The 21,785-nt window shown below is 39.2% G+C and overlaps 1 protein-coding gene across 1 annotated transcript; it reads right to left on the bottom strand.

The window, feature by feature from the left end:
- Positions 1 to 20,773: 20,773 nt before the first annotated feature.
- LOC128572460 (olfactory receptor 2G2-like) lies at positions 20,774 to 21,739 on the bottom strand. Its single transcript, XM_053572522.1, is given in 1 exon segment — positions 20,774 to 21,739. A coding segment is annotated over 1 exon segment (966 nt).
- Positions 21,740 to 21,785: the final 46 nt, after the last annotated feature.

Raw genomic sequence — 21,785 nt, 5'->3', positions numbered from 1 at the left:
CATTAACACTGAGCACTTACAATTATCGTTACCACTGAGCACTGACTATTTGCATTAGCACTGAGCACTATTTCTATTATCACTGTGATGCAATCCCCCTAGAAACCACCTCCAACCAACTTAAAAAAAAAAGGCTCTCCTAACTTCAAAAAAAGGCTCTTCTAACTTCAAAAGAAGGTGCCCCCTATCTGCAAAAAAAAAAAGACCTCCTAACTTCAGAAAAAAAAAGCCCCCCTTAACCACAAAAAAAAAAAAGGCTCTAGTAACCGCAAAATAAAAAAAAAATAGACCTCCTAACTTCAAAAAAAAAATAAATCCTAACTTGTTCTTACCTCAGTCCTTAGGCAGCAGCAGGCTCTGCACAGGCAACCTGGTGACTCCTCCGATTACACCAGAGACTGAGAGGAGGAGTTGAGAGATGGCGAGAAGGAGGGGAGTTGAAGAGTAGGAGGAGAGTTGAAGAGTGGGGGGCACATTCCACACATGTGCACTGCGGGTAGGATGAGTGGGCTGATAAGCAGGAGAGCAAAACACCCAGTGGGGAGAAAACAGAGAGAAGGAGGGGCAGGGAGAGACAGAGAGAAGGAACAGAGTCAGAGAGTTGGCGCACATTCCACACATGCCCACTGCGGGCTGGGACAAGTGGGCTGCTAATGGTGGGGAGAGACAGAGAGAAGGAGGGGTGGGGAGAGACAGAGAGAAGGAGGGGTGGGGAGAGACAGAGAGAAGGAGTGGAGTCAGAGAGCTATCGCACATTCCACACATGCGCACTGTGGCCTGGGACAAGTCGGCTGCTAAGCAGGACAGGCAGCTGTGGCAAAAACACCCAGTGGGCTGGATAAATGTCCTCAGCGGCCGCATGTGGCCAGAGGGCTGTAGTTTGAGGACCCCTGCATTAAAGGCTCTGCCACGCTCTTGAAATTTGTAGGGTTTTTCTCCAGAGTGAATTCTTCAATGTTCAGAAAGGTTTGAGTAGCAGTTGAAGGCTTTTCCACATTCTTGACATTTGTAGGGTTTCTCTCCAGAATGATTTCTTTGATGTACATAAAGGTTTGAGTACTTGTTAAAGGCTTTGCCACTCTCCTGACATTTGTAGGGTTTATCTCCAGAATGAATTCTTTGATGTCTACAAAAGAAAGAGTGCTGGTTAAAGGTTTTGCCACATTCTTCATATTTGAAGGGTTTCTCTGCAGAATCAATTCTTTTTTGTCCAGAAATGTGTGAGTACTGCTTGGTAAGTTTGTCACATTCCTTATAGTTGCAGATTTTTTCCCCAATATCAAAATTCTCATGGTTACAATATTTTGAACTGTCGCTAAGACATTTGCCATCATTTTCACACTTGTCCAGTTTCTCTTCAGTATGGAATCTTGAGCAAGACTGTAAAACGTGGCTAGCTTCTTTGCATTTGGACTGTTTTTTTTCCAATATGATTTGGTATCTTATGTTCTGTAACATGGGAGCAGAAGTTATAGGCTTTCCCATACCTTTTACAATTAAAAGTTGTCTCTAAGGTATATATCACTGTTTGTCTATTGAGATTTGACAATTGTCTGAAGGTGTTCAAAGAGTTACTACATTGGAAGACTTTGTATAGGCAGCTGTTAAACATTGGTCAAGTCCACTGTAACATACTTTCTGCTCATGACAGTCGTACAAACTTTCACAATTTTTTGTTAAGTTTAAATTCTCAGAGTCACAGCTTTGATATCTGCTCAGGATCATCTCTGGAAATAAAATATTTGTGTCCCACTCTTGAAAACGGTCTTCAGTAGAATGATTATATAGACCTGAAGGAAATTTAAGCAATAACAATTTTAGCCACTGGGTTTTTCTCAGAATCCAGTAAATATACATTGCACATTTGATCTGCAAAATCAGGTCAAAAACATTAAGAACATGCCATAATACAGTAGAGAGGTGCTAATTATCTTAAAGATAAATAAATGTTGTATGTATACACTTCATTTTGGGGAATTCTCAAAACCAGATAGGAATTTGCAGCACAACAGGTAAGCAGAAGATGTAGAGGTAAAGTAGAGGCTGAGCATCGGCTCATGTTTTTAATCCTAGAACTCAGGGGCACTGAGGTGAATGGATCACTTGAGCACAGGTGTTTGAGATCAACCTGGGCAAGAGTGAGACCCCATTTCTACCACAATTAGAAAAATTTAGTCCAGCACTGTGGCACATGCCTCTAGTCCCAGCAACTCATGAGGCTAAGGCAAGAAGATCTCTTGCACCTAGAAGATTGAGCCTGTGAGCCCTGACAACAGACCACTCATTCCAGGGTGACAATTACTCAGCCTAAAATAAATAAATGCATACATACATAAATTTGTGTGTGTGTGTGTGTATAAAGGAAAATATCATCAATAATAATAGGAAATAATAAAGAAAAAATACCATCAATAATAATAATAACAGAGCCAAACAGAAGAAAAAGAAAAGTTGTTCATATTTACCCCATCACAGAATTTATGCCATCTTAATACAGAATGGTGAAAATGGAAGTAAACTTCCAAATCCCAGCTTTGTCCTCAAAAGGAAAAGAGTGACACCTGTGTTAAACTTTTTTGCTTTTGAGGGTGTTTTCAAAGAAAGGTTGCTGACTCCCATCAGTGAGTGTGCTGGAAGGAATAGTGCAATAGTGTGTAAGACAGACTGGGGGTGCTTAATTCAAAGGGATAATATTATTATAGCAGCAAAGAGACTCCAATGTAACAGACAAATTCAGTTCTAGCAAGTGATGAAAAACTCTAAAGAGGACATGTAGAAAAATGCTTCCATGAAAAAATAACCATATTTTTCCACAGACAAAACACTGTCTAAATGTACAGTTCTCGCTTTTTTGTACAATGTGTGTCAGAGTCTTGCAGGATACAGCCATATCACAAAGTTTGTGAAAGGTGGCTTTTCTAATCCTCAAAAATCAATGAAAGCTTATAACATACAAAATGTTAGGGGAACATAACCCAAAGAACTAAAAAAATGATCTGGAATTAACCATAAAAAATAGAGATGTCTAAATTGACCTACACATTTAACTGAATAATGCTAAATGCATCAAATAGGAATGATACTAAGTAAAATCAGAAAAATGAGGGTATCAAACACAATGAAAATGACTGACTGAGCAGTCTCAAATGTAAAAAAAAGGTATAAAGACTGAAGAAAGCTCACCATACTTCAGCTAGGAGAAACAAAGAGTCCCATAAAAAGACAGATGAAGATAAGGATTTGAAAGTCACACACAAGAAGAGAATCTTGAAAGCAGCAAGAGAAAATAGATATGTTGTCGCTAAGGATGCTCCGTCAGATTACTAGTGGATTAATCAACATGAACCTTCCACACAAAAAAAGATTTGGTGAGACTTGGTGCCTGTATCTCAAGTGGCTCTGGCGCCAGCCACATACACCAGACCTGGAGAGTTTGAATCCAGCCCGGGCCTGCCAGACAGCAATGACAAATACAACCAAAAAATAGCCGGGCATTGTGGCAGGAGCCTGTAGTACCAGCTACTTGGGAGGCTGAGGCAAGAGAATCGCTTAAGCCCAAGAGTGGAGGTTGCTATGAGCTGTGATGCCACAGCAGTCTACCCAGGGAGACAGCTTGAGACTTTGTCGCAAATGAAAAAAAACAAAGAAAAAGGGCAGCACCTGTGGTTCAAAGTAGTGAGGTGCCAGCCCTATATACCAGAGGGGGCAAGTTCAAACTTGGCCTTGGTTAAAAATTGCAAAAAAAACAAAGAAAAAAACCTCTTTTTTTCAGATACAGTGTCATTCTGCTGTTCAGGCTACACTGTTATAAAATCAGCCTAACTCACAGCAACCTCAAACTCCTGGGTGCAAGCAATTCTCTAGCCTCATCCCCACCACCAGCCCTCAGTAGGTGGGACGAAACACAATCACTACCGTGCCTGGCTAATTTTTCTATTTTTGGTAGAAACAGGGTCTCACTCTTTTTTTTTGTAGAGACAGAGTCTCACTTTATTACCCTTGGTAGAGTGCCGTGGCCTCACACAGCTCACAGCAACCTCCAACTCCTGGGCCCAAGCGATTCTCCTGCTTCAGCCTCCCGAGTAGCTGGGACTACAGGTGCCCGCCACAAAGCCCGGCTATTTTTCGGTTGAAGTTCAGCTGGGGCCGGGTTTGAACCCGCCACCCTCTGTATATGGGGCCGGCGCCTTACCAACTGAGCCACAGGCACCGCCCCAGGGTCTCACTCTTATTTAGGTTGGTCTCACACTTCTAAGCTCAAGCTATCATTTCACCCTGGGTCCCACAGTGCTAGGATTAGAGGGGTCAGCCACCACACCCAGCCTAAAGAATATTAAAAATCATTCCATAGGTATACTAAAAAATACACACATATTTAATGTCCTTAAAAGCAATGGAAGAACAGTCAGATCCTGCACTCACATGTAAGCCATAGAAAGTTCTTTCATTCTCACTGTATCCTAAAAGGAATATTAGTGAAAAGTAAGGTCCTTCTGGAAATTAAAACCAAGAACAGGCATAGTGGCTCACAACTATATGCCTATCACTCTGGAAGCCAAGTTCAGGTCACAAGTTCCAGACTAGCCTGAGTAAGGATGAGAACTCCCCTGTACCAAAAAAATAGAAAAACTGTAAGCCAGCCAATGTGGAGAAACCTGTAGTCCCGGCTATTTGGGAACTGAGATAGAAAAATCACTTAACACCAGTAGTTTAAGGTTGCTCTGAGCTAGGCTGATGTCACAGCACTCTAGTGTGAGGGAAGAGAGTGAGACTCTGTATTAAGAACAATAAAAATAAAAACTTATAAAAACAAGAACAGAGATGCCTTTATGTAAGAACAAGGGAAAAAACCCTGTGTCCTTGTCCTTTCTTTAGAAGTTGGCTGTCTTTAACTGGCACTAAGTCAACTTCAATAAGCACTTGCTGCTTCCGTGCCATTTCACTCTGCACGTTAGACTTTCCCTTTTTATCTTTTCAGAGAGATTTTTTGGGAATTGGTTTCATGTGAAAAGTGGGTTCTATGGTTGGAGGCAGTTCCATCCAAGTCTTCTTCTGAACCACTTCAATGGGAGGAGGCCCCAGCTCAGCAGACTCCTTCTGAACAGCGTCCATGGGAGGACACATCTGCACTTGAGCACAGTCCTCCTCAACAACCTCCAGAGAAGCAGACCCTTTCTATGCAGACCCCATATGAGCAGACTCCACATGAGCAGAACTTTTCTAACCAGACTCCCTCAGAGCAGACTCCATCTGAGCAGGCCCTTTCTGAACAACCTCCATAGAAGCGAGGCCTTCCTAAACTTGTTCCTTCTGAGCAGGCTCGCTGCTTCTTTTACTTGACTTATATTTTAGGGATTTTCTTGTACTTTTTTTCATGCAGGCATTTTGCGTCCTACTCTCCTCCACTTTGTTGTCACCCTTTGGCACTTCCTGACTACTGTATTCTCTGTTTTCTTTTTCTTTTTGTCACAGACTCCTCATCATTCACAGGATCACATAAGGATTGGGCTTCAGCTTCCATCTTCCTTTTGCTTTTCTTGGTTTTACAGTACTTTTCTGAATTACTTCCTATAGATCCATCCATCTCTTTACTTTCTGCTGCTAATTTGCGAGTTTTGGTAGTTACTTGGGTCATTGAGACACTACTGCAAGGCTTTTTCTTTCCTTTTTTTTGAGACAGAGTTTTACTTTATCACCCTAGGTAGAGAGCTGTGGCATCACAGCTCACAGCAACCTCCAAGTCCTGCACTTAGGCAATTCTCTTGCTTCAGCCTCCCGAGTAGCTGGGACTACAGATGCCTGCCACTACACTTGGCTATTTTTGGTTACAGTTTGCCTGGGGCTGGGTTTGAACCTGCCACTCATGGTATATAGGGCCAGTTCCCTACCCACTGAGCCACAGGCACCGCCTGGCTTTTTCTTTTTTGAAACCTTTTTTTTTCTACTTTTACAGACTTCTCATTTTTCTTTCTAGCCACATTGCCCTTTATTTTTGTCTGCTCTGTTTCTGGTTTTTCATTGGTAGTATTGTTATTAGGTAAGTCAGCCTTTCGCTTTTTTGTTTTCTTTAGTTTCACTTTTGAGACATCCATTTTTTTTTAGAACTAGTAGGATGCTTAGATTTGAAGTCATATTGTAATTACACTTCTTGGAAGCTGTGTAGTCACATACAAGGCAATTGAACTGTGGGCTAACAAGGAGCTCCATGTGTTTTTTGAAGTTGCTTCTGTCTTCTGTTTTGTAGTCACAGTGTGGGCAGTTAAGAGGTCTAGGCCCATTGTGAATCTGTCTTGGATAGTGAGTTACTTCACTTTGATTAGAGGCCATGTTACTTCACATCTAAATGGCTTCTCATCTGAATGAGTAGGCTTATGTCTAGCTACATGAGTCTTCTGAGAACTTGAATAAGGACAAAATTTACATTTATATAGATGTTCTCCTGTATGAGTTCTAAGATGCTGAACATAATTGTTTTTTCTTCTTTTTTTCTTTTTTGTAGAGACAGAGTCTCACTTTATGGCCCTCAGTAGAGTGCCATGGCATCACACAGCTCACAGCAACCTCCAACTCCTGGGCTTAAGCAATCTGGGACTACAGGAGCCCGCCACAATGCCCAGCTATTTTTTGGTTGCAGTTTGGCTGGGGCCGGGTTTGAACCCGCCACCCTCGGTATATGGGGCTGGCGCCTTACCAACTGAGCCACATGCGCCGCCCCATAATTGTTTTTTCTGTCTGAAAAATGTTGCATTTCCCACACGTGTATACTTCCCTTGGAAAATGGTTTCTCCAGTGTTTCCTCCAGTGATACTCACTAACTGTTATATATGTACAAATGATGCACTTGTAGACTCGCTTGTTATCCCCAGCTCTGGTGTGGTGTTTCAGATGTGCAGTAGAGTGATCATATCGATTGGTATTGTAGCCACAGTGGTCACAGTTAATGGGGCCCTTGGAGGAACCTCCCACTTCTGAAGTGGAAGTGCCAGAGTCCCTGGCTTTTGCTTGTTTCTCTGCACTTTCTTCAACAAAATATTTCTTGGCACTGTGTACTCTGATGTGATGTACAAACTGTTCTTCAGGTTCTGCTTCATACTGGCATGGCTTAAAGCGAAAGGGTTCTTCAACTTCTTGCATTTGTCCTCAGCTACTGGTGTTTCTGAAGGAAGATCTTTATTTGAGCTGTAAACTTCTGGGGCAGGTGATGCCTCAAATACAGGCTGAGATTGTACAACACTGAGTTCTGAATTTCTCAGTTCCATGTTTTCCAGTCCTCCTTCCTCAGCGAGGTGAGGCAGGCCACCCAGGGTGGCAGCTCTTTCTCCCCACTACTTTTCTTTGTTGGAGTTGCAGGGGATAGAAGGGGGACAGTGGATGTGTTGGGCACAGGAGCCTTGGAGGCCCAGGAAGGCCCAGGAGTGCAACTGCCAAGGGTGCTCAGACGACTGCCCCTCAGCCATCCCCCAGCTGGCAGAGCAGCCATCACTACAGCCATTGTCTGAGGCTAGTTTTTGTTGCAGTCGTCACTGCTGTTTTAGCTGGCCAGGGCCGGGTTCAAACCCTACCCACTGAGCCACAAGCACTGCCCTGCCATATACCTTTACATTGTGCCTCTTAGGTTAGAAGACACCAGTCTCCCTCCCACTTCACATCTAATTTTTGTATGATTTCACTCTTCAAAGACCAATGATTGTTGCAATTTATAAGAATAAATTGGAGTTGGATTTTGCTTTCGTAACCTAGGAATGCAAGGCTCTGGATCTCTTTCAGCCTAATTCCCTCCCATATATTTTAACACTCTACAGGAAAATTGGTTTCCCCCTACATTTTTCAAAAGTATGGCAGGCTCAGTGTAAATGTTCCCCATTTGTTTCCTCAGCCTAACTCTTCTAGGTCTTGCAGCCAAATCTTAAATTTTCCTTTTATTTCTCATTTTTCCAAATGCTAACTTTCCATCCAATTTACATTATTGATAGAGTCAAACTCCCCCAAATAGGGTGGACCCGCTTAAAACAATGAACCCCTTACCCTCTCCCACTGGATGACCCACCTAAGAAAGGTGAATGGGTCAACCCCCTAACCTACTTCATTGGATGTCACACCTGGGAAATGTAAATGGGCCAACCCCCAACCTTACAACAAATATTCACCCTTCCTGGTTAGGTTAGCTAAAGGTTTATCTATTTTAGTGACCTTTTCAAAAAACCAACTTTTTGATTTATTTATCTGTTGTATAATTCTTTTGTTTTTAATTTCATTTAATTCTGCTCTAATTTTGGTTATTTCTTTTCTTCTGCTGGGTTTGGGGTTGGAATGTTCTTTCTTTTCCAGTTGCTTAAGATGTCCCATTGAGTTGTTAATTTCCTCTCTTTTCATTCTCTTGAGGAAGGCTTGCAGTGCTATAAATTTCCCTCTTACGATTGCCTTTGCGGTGTCCCAGAGGTTCTGATAGTTTTTGTCTTCATTGTCATTTTGTTCCAAAAAATTGGCGATTTCTTTCTTAATCTCATCTCTGACCCAGCTATCATTCAGCATAAGGTTATTTAACTTCCATGTTTTTGTATGAGTGTGCAGATTCCTGTTGTTACTCAATTCAAGTTTTATTCCATGATGGTCCGAGAAGATGCATGGAATAATTTCTATTCCTTTAAATTTACTGAGGTTAGACTTGTGACCTGTGAATATTTTATGAGGAGGACCCTCTGGGCAATTGAAAAAATACACTACTGGGACCTGATGAAACTAAAAGTCTTCTGCACAGTCAAGAACACAGTAAGTAAAGCAAGCAGACAGTCTTCAGAATGGGAGAAGATATTTTCAGGCTATGTCTCCGACAAAGGTTTAATAACCAGAATCCACAGTGAATTCAAACGTATTAGCAAGAAAAGAACAAGCGATCCCATCTCAGGCTGGGCAAGGGACTTGAAGAGAAACTTTTCTGAAGAAGACAGGCATGGGGCCTACAGACACATGAAAAAATGCCCATCATCCTTAATCATCAGAGAAATGCAAATCAAAACTACTTTGAGATTATCATCTAACTCTAGTAAGATTAGTCCATATCACAAAATCCCAAAACCAGACATGTTGGCATGGATGTGGAGAAAAGGGAACACTTCTACACTGCTGGTGGGAATGCAAACTAATATATTCCTTTTGGAAAGATATTTGGAGAATACTTAGAGACCTAAAAATAGACCTGCCATTCAATCCTATAATTCCTCTATTAGGTATATATCCAGAAGACCAAAAATCACATCATAACAAAAATACTTGTACCAGAATGTTTATTGCAGCCCAATTCATAATTGCTAAGTCATGCAAAAAACCCAAGTGCCCATCGACTCCTGAATGGATTAATAAATTGTGGTATTTTTACACCATGGAATATTATGCAGCCATAAAGAAAGATGGAGACTATACCTCTTTTCTGTTTACATGGATGGAGCTGGAAAATATTTTTCTTAGCAAGATATCCCAGAAACAGAAGAAAAAGTACCCAATGTACTCAGCCCTACTATGAAACTAATTTATAGCTTTCCTACGAAAGGTATAACACAATCTCAGCACAGGAATATGGGGAAAGGGGCAAGGGCGGGGAGGGTACAGAGAAGGAAGGGTGGAAGGAGGGTGATTAGTGTGTCCACACCTATGGTGCATCTTGGAAAGGTACAGGTGAAATTTACTAAGTGTACAGTATAAGAGTTTGAACACAATAATTAAGAAAATGCCATGAAGGCTATGTTAACCAGTTCAATGAAAATATTTCAAACTGTATATAAAACAGCATATTGTACCTCATGATTGCGTTATTGTACACAGCTATGATTTAATAATAATAATAAAAAGATTTTAGCAAACAGAATACAATGACACATTTAAAAAGTTATACACCATGATCAAGTGAATTTTATCCCAGAGTTACAAGGTTGGTTCAACATGTATAAATCTATAAATATAATACACCACATAAATAAAATAAAAAACAAAGACTGTATCATTCTCTCAATTGATGAAGAAAAGGCTTTAAGGATATCCAGCATCCTTTCATGATTAGAGCAGTTAAGAAAATAGGCTTAGATGGGACATTTCTTAAACTGATAGAGGCCATCTACAGCAAACCCACAGCCAATATCATATTGAATGGAGTAAAATTGAAAGAATTTCCACTCACATATGGAACTAGAGAAGGATGCCTATTGTCAGCACTGCTATTCAACATAGTGCCGGAAGTCCTAGCCATCACAATCAGGCAAGATAAGGGGATCAAGGGTATTCAAATGGGGTCAGAGGAGGTCAAATTCTCACACTTTGCAGATGACAAGTTCTTATACCTGAAAACCCCAGGGACTCAAATGCAATGGTCTTAAAAGTGATTAAGAAAATATATTAGTGTCTCAGAATACAAAATCAATACCTACAAATCAGTAGCCTTTATATATACCAACAATAGCTAGGCCAAGAATATAATCAAAGACTCTATTACTTTTACAGTAGTGCCAAAGAAGTTGAATAACCTGGGAATATATTTAACAAAGGATGCAAAAGATCTCTATAAAGAGAACTATGAATCTCTGAGAAAAGAAATAGTAGAAAGATGTTAACAAATGAAAGAACGTCCATGCTCATGGTTGTGAAGAATCAACATCGTTAAAATTTCCATACTATGCAAAGAAACCTATAGATTTAATGCAATCCCCATCAAAGCACCAATGTCATACTTTAAAGAACTTAAAAAAATAGTACTTTGTTTTATATGGATCAGGAAAAAACCTGAATAGCCAATATAATTCTGAGAAATAAAACAAACCTGGAGGTATCACGTTACCAGACTTCAGATTATACTAAGAAGTTATAGTGATCAAAACAGCATGACACTGGCACAAAAATAGAGTTTCAGATCTGTAGAATAGAATAGAGAACCTAGAAATGAACTAAGCTATATATCATCATTTGATCTTTGATAAGCCTAACAAAAACATGCATTGGGAAAAAGAATCTCTATTTAATAAATGGTGCTAGAAAAACTGGTCAGCCATTTCTAGAAGACTGAAACTAGACCCACATCTCTCACCAATAACAAAAAATGGATTCTCATGGGATAAAGTATTTAAATTTAAGATATGAAACTATAAAAGTACTAGAAGAGAGTGCAGGGGAAATGCTTGAAGATATTGGTTTGGGAAAATATTTATGAGGAAGACCCCTCCCCCCAGGGGCAATTGTAGCAACACCAAAAATAAATAACTGGGATTTGATCAAGCTAAAAATCTTCTGCACATTTAAGGGTACTACAACCAAAGCAAACAGACAGCCTTCACAATGGGAGGAGATTTTTGCATGTTATGAATCTGAAAAGAGCTGTTAACTAGAATTTACAGAGGACTCAAATTAATCAATAAGAAAAGAGCAAACAACCCCATTTCTTTGTGGGCAAGAGAAATGAACAGAAATTTCTCTGAAGACAACAAATGAATGGCCAAAAAATATATGAAAAAAAGTTCATCGCCTTTAATCATCAGAGAAATGCAAATCAAAACCATTTTATTTATTTTTTATTATTTTTTTTTATTTTTTTTTTTTTGTAGAGGCAGAGTCTCACTGTACCGCCCTCGGGTAGAGTGCTGTGGCATCACACGGCTCACAGCAACCTCTAACTCTTGGGCTTACGCGATTCTCCTGCCTCAGCCTCCCGAGCAGCTGGGACTACAGGCGCCCGCCACAACGCCCGGCTATTTTTCTGTTGCAGTTTGGCCGGGGCTGGGTTTGAACCCGCCACCCTCGGTATATGGGGCCGGCGCCCTACTCACTGAGCCACAGGCGCCGCCCCAAAACCATTTTAAAATATCTCATTACTCTGGTAAGATTAGCCCAGACCACAAAGTCTCAAAACTGCAGATGTTGGCATGAATGTGGAAAGAAGGAATGTTGGCATGAATGTGGAACACTTCACACTGTTGGTTAGGTTGCAAACTAATATAACCTTTATGGAAAGAAGTAGGGAGAATCCTCAAAGAACCGAAAGTTGACCTTCCATTTGACCATGCAATCCCATTACTAGGTATCTATCCAGAAGAACAAAAATCATTTTGCCACAAAGACATTTGCACCAGAATATTTATTGCAGTCCAATTCATAATTGCCAAGTCATGGAAGCAATCCAAATGCCCATCAACCCATGAATGGATCAACAAACTGTGGCATATGCATACCACAGAATACTACTCAGACTTTACATCTTTTATGTTTACCTGGATGAAGTTAGAATGCACTCTTCTTAGTAAAGTATCTTAAGAATGGGGAAAAAGGTATCCAATGTACTCAATACTATTATGAAACCAATATATGAACACACACTCATACAAATGATAAAGCACAAATATAATATAGCAAGGGGGAAGAATGAGAAGGGAGAAGAGAGGGGAGGGGAAGGGCAATTGGTGGGAGGAGGGAGGGCATTTGGTTGGATCTCATCTAATGTGCACAATGCAAGGGTATATTTCAAAATGACTAAGAGTAAAATTTAAACATCTTACTGCAAAAAGTAAGTAAACTGATGGTGTGTTAATCAGTTTGATTTAAGCATTCCACATTGTATATCAAATCATCACATTGTACCCAATAAATGTATACAATTATGATTTTAATTAAAAATTAATTTTAAAGGGGAATTGTGAGAAGATGTCTGGTTAGAAGCAGCTTTCCCCAGAGGCTCATGCCCAAAGGGAGAAATATTGGACTCCGGAGAAGTGGATGGAAGTCAAATGTGAGGATCTCTGCACTGAAAGGACTGTGTGAGGTACTTATCACCCAGGCTGAATCAAGTGGCAGAAAAAAGAAAGTGGATGAAAAACAACAGCGACACTGCCTGAAGCTGCAGATTCACCTCTTGTCTGCCTTTGTGAGCAGTGCACTCATCAAGGTAAACCTATCAATTCAACTAAAGAAGGCTAATTAACATACTGAAAAAGAGGAAGAAGCTGAAAATACTCATGAAGAGGAATCAGCTGAAGAACTCTGGCAACATGAAAAATCAGAGCAGATCAATGCCTCTTGGGGACATCAAAGAAAATCCAACAGAGAAGCCCATCCACAGAGAAATTGCTGAAATTTCAGAAATACAATTTAGAATATGGATGGCAAATAAGATGATTGGAATGGAGGAAAAGATGGAAACAGAGAACCAAAAAATAGTTCAGAAATTGTCTCAAGAAATTAAGAAATCTGGTAAGATTAGCCCAGACCACAAAGAGAAAGTCACCAAGGATATGGACATAATACAGAAAGATATAGTAGAGCTTAAGGAATTGAGAAAGGTATTTGAGGAGCTTCAAAATATAGTAGAGTCCCTCAGAAATAGAGTTGAGCAGTGTGAAGAAAGAATTTCAGATAAAGAAGACAAGGCCTTTGAAATATCCCAAGCATTCAAAGAGGTAGAAAAATGGAGAAAAGAACAGAATATTCCCTGAGAGAATTATGGGATCATTCCATGAAATTAAGCATTCGAGTTATAGGGATTCGTGAAGGAGAAGAGGATGGTCCCAAAAGCACAAATTTTCTGCTCCAAGACATTATGGTGGAGAATTTCCCAAGAATTCACAAGAGAGACAGAAATTCAGATAGTAGTTTCAGAACCCCAGCATGACTCAATCCAAACAAAGCATCTCCTGGACACATTGTAATTAATTCTGCCAATGTTAATATGAAGGAGAAACTTCTGTAAGCAACCAGGTGTAAGAACAGTATTATTTACAAAGGGAAAAGTATAAGGATTGCTGCAGGTCTTTCAGCCAAAACATTCCAAGCCAGAAAAGGGTGGTCATCAAACTTCAACTTTCTTAAACATAACAATTTCCGGTGCAGGATACTATACCCTGCTAAACTGGGTTTCATTTGTGATGGAGAAATCAAATACATCACTCACAACCACATGCTGAGGAAATTTGCTATGATTCGACTGGCTCTATTGGTCCAGGAAATTCTCAGACCCATTCTTCATAACAAGCAACAGGAAGGTACACCACCAAAGTAAACCTACCCAGAAATTAAAGAACAAAGCCTAACTTCCACAATGGTGAGAGGCATAAAACTAGTTCTGGACTCCTGAAAACCAAGATGACCAAAACTCTGCCACATCTATCAATTCTCTCAATTAATGTGAATGGCTTGAACTCTCCTTTAAAGGGGCATAGGCTGGCTGACTGGATACAAAACCTCAAACACTTAGGCCAGATGTCTGTTGCCTACAAGAAATTCACCTTACTTCAAAAGATAAATCAAGACTCAGGGTGAAGGGATGGGTAATGGTATTCCAGGCAAATGGAAAACAAAAAAGCTGGGGTTGCAATCTTGTATACAGTTACAATGGGATTCAAGCCACAAAAATAATGAAAGACAAAGATGGACACTACCTACTGGTCAAGGGAAACACAACATGAAGAGATTTCAATAGTTAACATCTGTGCACCCTATCTGAATGTTCCTCAATATATAAAACAAACCCTAACTGATCTGAACAATGTGATATCTTCCCACACCATAATAGTTGGAGATATTAACATCTTATTGGCAGTACTAGACAGATTCTTCAAGTAGAAACTAAAAAAAGAAATAATGGACGTAAATAAGACCCTAGAAGTAATGGACTTAACAGACATTTATAGAACCCTTTATCCTAACAAAACCAAATACACATTCCATTCTTCTCATCAGCCCATGGATCATCTTCCAAAATTGATCATATCTCAGGTCACGAGGCTAACCTCAACAAATTCAAAATAATGGAAATTATCCCCTGTGTCTTCTGAGGCCATCATGGAATAAAAGTTGAACTCAACAGCAACAGAAATCTTCATACTCAAAGTCATGAAAACTAAATAAGCTTATGCTCAATGACAGCTGGGTAATGGATGAGATAAGAAGGATGCCATTAGATTTCTGGAACAAAACGATAATGAAGACACAAACTATCAAAACCTGTGGAATACTACAAAAGCAGTCTTAAAAGGAAATTTACAGCGTTAGAACCCTTCATCAAGAGAACAGAAAAAAAGCATGTCAGCCACCTAATGGATCATCTCAAGCAACTGAAAAAGGAAGAACAATCTAATCCCAAATTCAGCAGCAGAAGAAAAGAAATAACCAAAATTAGAGCAGAATTAAATGAAATTGAAAACAAAAGAATTATTCAGATCAGTGAAACAAAAAGTTGGTTCTTTGAAAAGATTAATAAAATTGATAAACCTTTGGCTAGACTAACCAGAAACAGAAAACATGATCTTTAACAACTACAATCAGAAATGATAAAGGGGAAATTACAAAAGATGCCTCTGAAACACAAAAGATTCTTAACACTTATTACAAACAACTCTATTCCCAGAAATATGAAAATGTAGAGGAGATGGATTGATATCTAGAATCACAATGCCTTCCAAAACTCAGGCAGAAAGATTTAGAAATCTTGAATAGACTGATATCAAGTACTGAAATAGCATTGATTGTACAAAATCTCCCCAAAAAGAAAAGCCCTGGATCAGATACTTTCACACCAGAATTCTATCCAACCTTCAAAGAGGAACTAGTTCCTATAATGCATAAACTTTTCCAAAATATAAAGAAAGAAGGAATTCTCCCTAACACATTCTATGAAGCAAATATCACCCTGATCCCCAAACAAGGAAAGGACCCAACAACCACAAAAAACTATAGATTAATATCATTAATGAATATTGATGCAAAAATATTCAACACAATATTAACAAACAGGATACAACAACACTTTAATGTGTTTTATACACCGTGATCAAGTGGGTTTTATCCAAGACACACAAGGTTAGTTCAACACATGCAAATCTATAAATATAATACACCACATAAATAAAATAAAAAACAAAGACCATATGACTCTTTCAATTGATGCAGAAAAGGCTTTTGACAATATCTAACATCATGACAAAACATTCAAGAAAATAGGCTTAGAAGAAACATTCCTTAAGCTGATAGAGGCTATCTACAGCAAACCCACAGACAGTATCCTATTGAATGGAGTTTGCACCAAAACTGAAAGCATTCCTGCTCAAATCTGGAACCAGACAAGGATGCCCACTGCCTCCACTGCAATTTAACATAGTGTTGGAAGTCCTAGCCATCACAATCAGGCAAGAGAAGGAGATCAAAGGGATACAAATGGGGACAGAAGAGGTCAAACTCTCCCTCTTCACAAATGACATGAACTTATACCTGGATAACTCCAGAGATTCAACTACAAAGCTCTTAGAAGTGATCAAGGAATATAGCAGAGTCTCAGGTTACAAAATTAATATCTACAAATCAGTAGCCTTCATCAGTAGCCAGTAGCCAAATCAGTAGCCTTCATCTCTAGATTCTCTATCCTATTCCATAGATAGGAGTGCCAACAATTAAGCCCAGAACAAAATCAAACACTCTATTCCTTTTACAATAGCACCAAAGATGAAATACCTGGGAATATATATAACAAAAGATGTGAAAAATCTCTATAAAGAGAATTATGAAACTTTGAGAAAGAAAGAGAGATAGTAGAAGATGACAACAAATGGAAGAACATACCATGTTCATGGCTGGGAAGAATCAACATCATTAAAATGTCCATACTACCCAAAGCAATCTATAAATTTAATGCAATCCCCTTCAAAACACCAATGTCATACTTTAAAGATCTTGAAAAATAGTACTTTGATTCATATGGAACCAGAAAAAAACCCCTGAATAGCAAATACAGTTCTTAGAAATAAAAACAAAACTTTTCTATTGTCTTTAAGATTTGGCATGATCTTTTTTTTGAAATTATTTTCTATTTTTATTTATAAATATTTGTTGTATATTTTTTGAGATGTTGGGGAAAAAAAGTTAACTGATGATTCCATACTGAACCTCAGAGTCAAAGCAGTCTATGATAGACATACTATTATCTGATAATATAAATGTTACTTTTTTGCATTATTATTATTATTGCTCAATAAAAGAAGAAATAGAAACAAATCTGAAGGCACCACATTGCCAGACTTCAGGTTATATTACAAGGCTATCGTGATCAAAACAGCATGGTACTGGCACAAAAATGGAGACATAGATCTATGGAATAGGATAGAGAATCTAGAGATGAACCCAGCCACATATCATCATTTATTCTGTGATAAGCCTAACAAAAACATGAAATGGGGAAAAGATTCCTTATTTAACAAATTATGCTGGGAGAACCAGTTATCCACATGCAAAAGACTGAAACTGGACCCACACCTCTCATCTTTGACAAAAATTGATTCTTGTTTGATAAAAGATTTAAATCAAAGCACAAAACAATAAACATTCTAGAAGAGAGTGTGGGGAAAACATTTGAAAATATTGGCTTGGGAAAAAACTTTATAATGAAGACCACCCCGCCCCCCCAGGAGCAACATCCAAAATAAATAACTGGTACTTGATCAAGCTAAAAAGCTTTTGCACAGCTAAGAGTACCACAAACATAGCCAACAGCCATCAGAGTGGGAGAAGATTTTTGTGTGTTATGAATCTGACAACGTCCCAATAACTAGAATCTACAGAGAACGCAAATTAAACATTAAGAAAAGTGCAAACAACCCTCTCTATAAGCAGGCAAAAGATTTGAACCAAAACTTCTTTGAGGATGACAGACAAATGGCCAATCACATGAAAAAATGCTTATCATCTTTAATCATCAGAGAAATGCAAATCAAAACCACTCTAAGATATCACCTAACCCCAGCAAGATTAGCCCATATCACAAAGTCCCAAAACACCAGGTGCTGGCATGGATGTGAAGAGAAGGGAACACTTCTACTCTTCTGGTGGGACTGCTAACTAATACACCCTTTTTGGAGAGAAATATGGAGAATCCTTAAAGAACTAAAAGTAGATCTTCCATTTGACTCTGCAATCCCATTACTAGGTATCTACCCAGAAGTACAAAAAACACTTTACCACAAAGATGTTTGCACCAGAATGTTTATTGCAGCTCAATTAATAATTGCCAAGTTATGGAAGCAACCAAGCTGCCCATCAACTCATGAATGAATCAACAAACGGTGGTATTTGTATACCCTGGAATATTATTCAGCCATTAAAAAAGATGGATACTTCACATCCTTTACATTTACCTGGATGGAGTTGAAATATAGTCTTCTTAGTAAAGTATCTCAAGAATGGAAAAATAAGCATCCAATGTACTCCATACTAATATGAAATCAATAAATAAACAATTAATGTTCCTAAGAACACTAAAACACTATTATGGTCCAGTTCAGGGGTAGTGGGGGGACATTTGGCAGAAGAAGGAAGGGCATGAGGCCTGATCTCACTTAATGTGCACATTGTGAGGATGCATAATACACCCCCCTAGGTGAGAGGCTCTTCTACAAAAGGAACTTTACCCTGGAAGTGAGAACAATGTAACCTAAATACTGCACTCATGTTAATTTGAATAAAGTTAAAATAAAAAAAATTAATTTTAAAAACTAAAAGAAATAGAATAGAGCCCTAAGCTGTAGTCCTAGCTACTTGGGAGGCTGAGGCAAGAGGATTGCTCAAGCCCTAGAGTTTGAGGTTGCTGTGATCTATGACTCCACGGTACTCTACCCAGGGAGACAGAGTAAGACTCTGCCCACCCCCCCCAAAGAAAGATAGAATAGATCTCTCAGGGAATTTGTAGAAAATTGAAGGAGTTTTGGAAAATAGAGGCCATATAAATGGTTAGGTATACATTGTATTACCCAGATTTGGAACCTCAGGACAAAACTCCAACTAATAGTTTGACTGCATTGCCTTACGCAAAGTCTTCTCCTAGAAACTCTTCCCTTTCCTAATTCATCCTGTCCTCTGTAGTTTTCCAGTCTTAGATTTTCTGAGATTAAATGCCACATTCTTGGGAAGTCCTTAGTGAGTTTCTTGATATTCAGTTGCATAAATGCCATTATTTTTCCCTTCATGGACTTTATCCCAATTTCATTTCCCTGGTTATCTTATAGTTTTCCTAATGACAATGAGTCCAATGTGGTCATGTATCATTTATTTCTGTTTTTCTTCTTATATTTAGCAACTAGCACAGTAGGTGGCATTCAGCATTTGCTCACCAAAAATGGAATGAATGAGTAAGATGGAAGTCAGGCAAAATGTTATCTTCCCAATTGTGCCACTGCTTCTCAACAATTATAAATTAACATTCCCTTCCTCACCTTTTTAAGTTTTATTTAAAATATTCCCATATTTGGAATATAAAACTCTTGCACAATATTATTCCTCATCTCAATTAATTTTATTTACTTATTTTCATGTAAGTTTGAAGACAAAGCATCGTTTCCTGTGCAATTCAACACTTGCTACAATGTAATGAATTAGAAAGTATATCATGGGTTCACACAAACTTTCCTAGAATCAAGATGCAAAAATTCCTCATTTCCAGGAAAGGAATGGTATGGGCAAAGGCCATTTAGAGTCAAGCCTAGGGAAATGAAAATCTGTATTTTAGGGCAAATAATTAAAAGTTCAATTAAGCTTTTATCTTGAAGATAAATCTCTCAATTTGAAAATATGTTTTATATAAAGAAATGTCAAATTATAAAAATAATGTGTCATTATTTATATGTCTGTGTAAGCCCGTGTGTCTTCCAGAGACTTAGACTTCAGTGGTAGGCAATTTAAAATGATTCAGTGGTTCAGCCATAAAATCAGAACCAGGCTCTTTTAAAAAATCTCTATCCCTTACCTTTAATGTGTGCCTTTTGTTATTATGTTATTTTTGTACTTCTACACATACCTTTCACATTTTATTACTTTTATTATTATTTTTTTTTTTATTGAGACAGAGTCTCACTTTGTGGCCCTCTGTAGGGTGCTGTGGCATCATAGTTCACAGCAACCTCAAACTCTTGGGCTTAAGCGATTCTCTTCCTTGAGCCTCCCAAGTAGCTGGGATTACAGGCACCTGCCGTAACACCTGGCTTCTTTTTTTTTATTTTTTTAATAGAGACAGGGTCTCACTCTGGCTCAGGCTGGTCTCAAACCTCTGAGCTCAGGGCAATCCACCCACCTTGGTCTCTCAGAGTACTAGGATTACAGGTGTGAGCCACCACGCCCAGCCTATCTTTTACATTTTAAATGGCTGGCATATAGGTTTCCTGTTGCCTGACACTTTGCCCAACATGCACCATCAAGCTCAGCTACATTCCTAGAAACAAATAGTCCACATGTCCATCCGACAGGAAGGCTTGGAGATGAATGTGTTATTTGCAACTGAAGAAAAAAGAAGTTAACATTTTAACTTTTGGTCTTAATTTCCATGCTAGTCTTTTTTTTTTTTTTTATTTTGGTTGCAGCCATCATTGTTATTTGGCAGGCCCAAGCTGGATTCGAACCCACCAGCTCAGGTGTATGTGGCTGGCACTTTAGTGGCTTGAGCCACAGGTGCCGAGCCTCCATGCTAGTCTTAATCTGGTAAAGTATTTAAAAGAAGTTTCTTGTGTGCTACATAAATAATATATCCAGTAGCAAAGATACTAAAGCATAGATTGACTAAAAGACTCACTTTGTACTGTTACTAGACAATGGGAAAGTTGAAACTTTATAGACATATATTCCATGGTATTTTACATAACACAAAATACTGTATCTTTATTTAACCAAAACAAAATGGGAAAAATGATCCCCAAAGCCTCTTATTCCATGTTATTGTTTTGCCACAAAAAAATGTTTATCTCAGAGTCACTTTAAAAAATTTTTATAATCATGTATAATTTGTATCCAGAATTTTCCCTAGCATTTTCTTTAGTGCCCCTTTAACCTCTTTATTCCTCAGAGTATAAATAAGAGGATTAAGCATGGGAGTCACGACGGTGTAAAAGAGGGAAACAAACTTCCCCTGGTCCTTGGATCTACTCTTGGCTGGCTGCAGATACATGAAGATTATGGTTCCATAAAAGATGATGATGACCATCAAGTGGGAGGAGCAGGTCGCAAATGCCTTCTGTCTCCCAGTCGCTGACTTGATCCTCAACACTGCTTGGGTAATGTAGCCGTAGGAGACCAGGATGAATGAGACAGTCACTATAAGGAAGAGGATACCAGCCACAAACAGTTTAGCCTCACTGAAAGTGGTATCCACACAAGCCAATTTGATGAGTGCAGGGACCTCACAGATGAAATGGTCCACTTGGCAATGACCACAGAAGGGCAGTTGCAGGGTGAGAGTGGACTGTACCAGGGTGGTGGCCACACCATTGAGCCATGACATAGATGTCAGGGCCATGCAGAGACGGGGATGCATTAAGACAGTGTAATGGAGGGGACAGCAGACAGCCACATAGTGATCACAGGCCAGCCAGAAGGACATCACAGCCAGGAGGACACACTCAGTGGATCCCAGGGCATGAGAGACATAGAGCTAAACCACACAGCCACCATAGCTGATAGTTTTCATGGGAACCCACAAGTTTACCAGGAGCTGGGGAATAACACTGCTGGTGGAGCAAAGGTCCAGAAGGGAGAGATGAGAAAGAAAGAAATACATTGGTGTGTGAAGCTTGGGTTCCAGACGAGATACCAGAATGATGGTGGTGTTCCCCAAAAGAGCTACTACATACAGGATCAATATAACCACAAATAGAACCTTCTGTAACTGAGGATGATCAGAAAACCCCAACAGAATGAAGTCTGCTAAGTTGCTCTCGTTGGTACTCATCACCATCCTCATATGCAAAGTATGTTCCCAAAGGCAGAGACGTAGCTCAGAAAGACAA

The sequence above is a fragment of the Nycticebus coucang genome, chromosome 20 (assembly GCF_027406575.1).
Source record: "Nycticebus coucang isolate mNycCou1 chromosome 20, mNycCou1.pri, whole genome shotgun sequence".
In the NCBI taxonomy this organism is placed as follows: Eukaryota; Metazoa; Chordata; class Mammalia; order Primates; family Lorisidae; genus Nycticebus; species Nycticebus coucang.
This window is presented reverse-complemented; position numbering and strand designations above follow the sequence as displayed.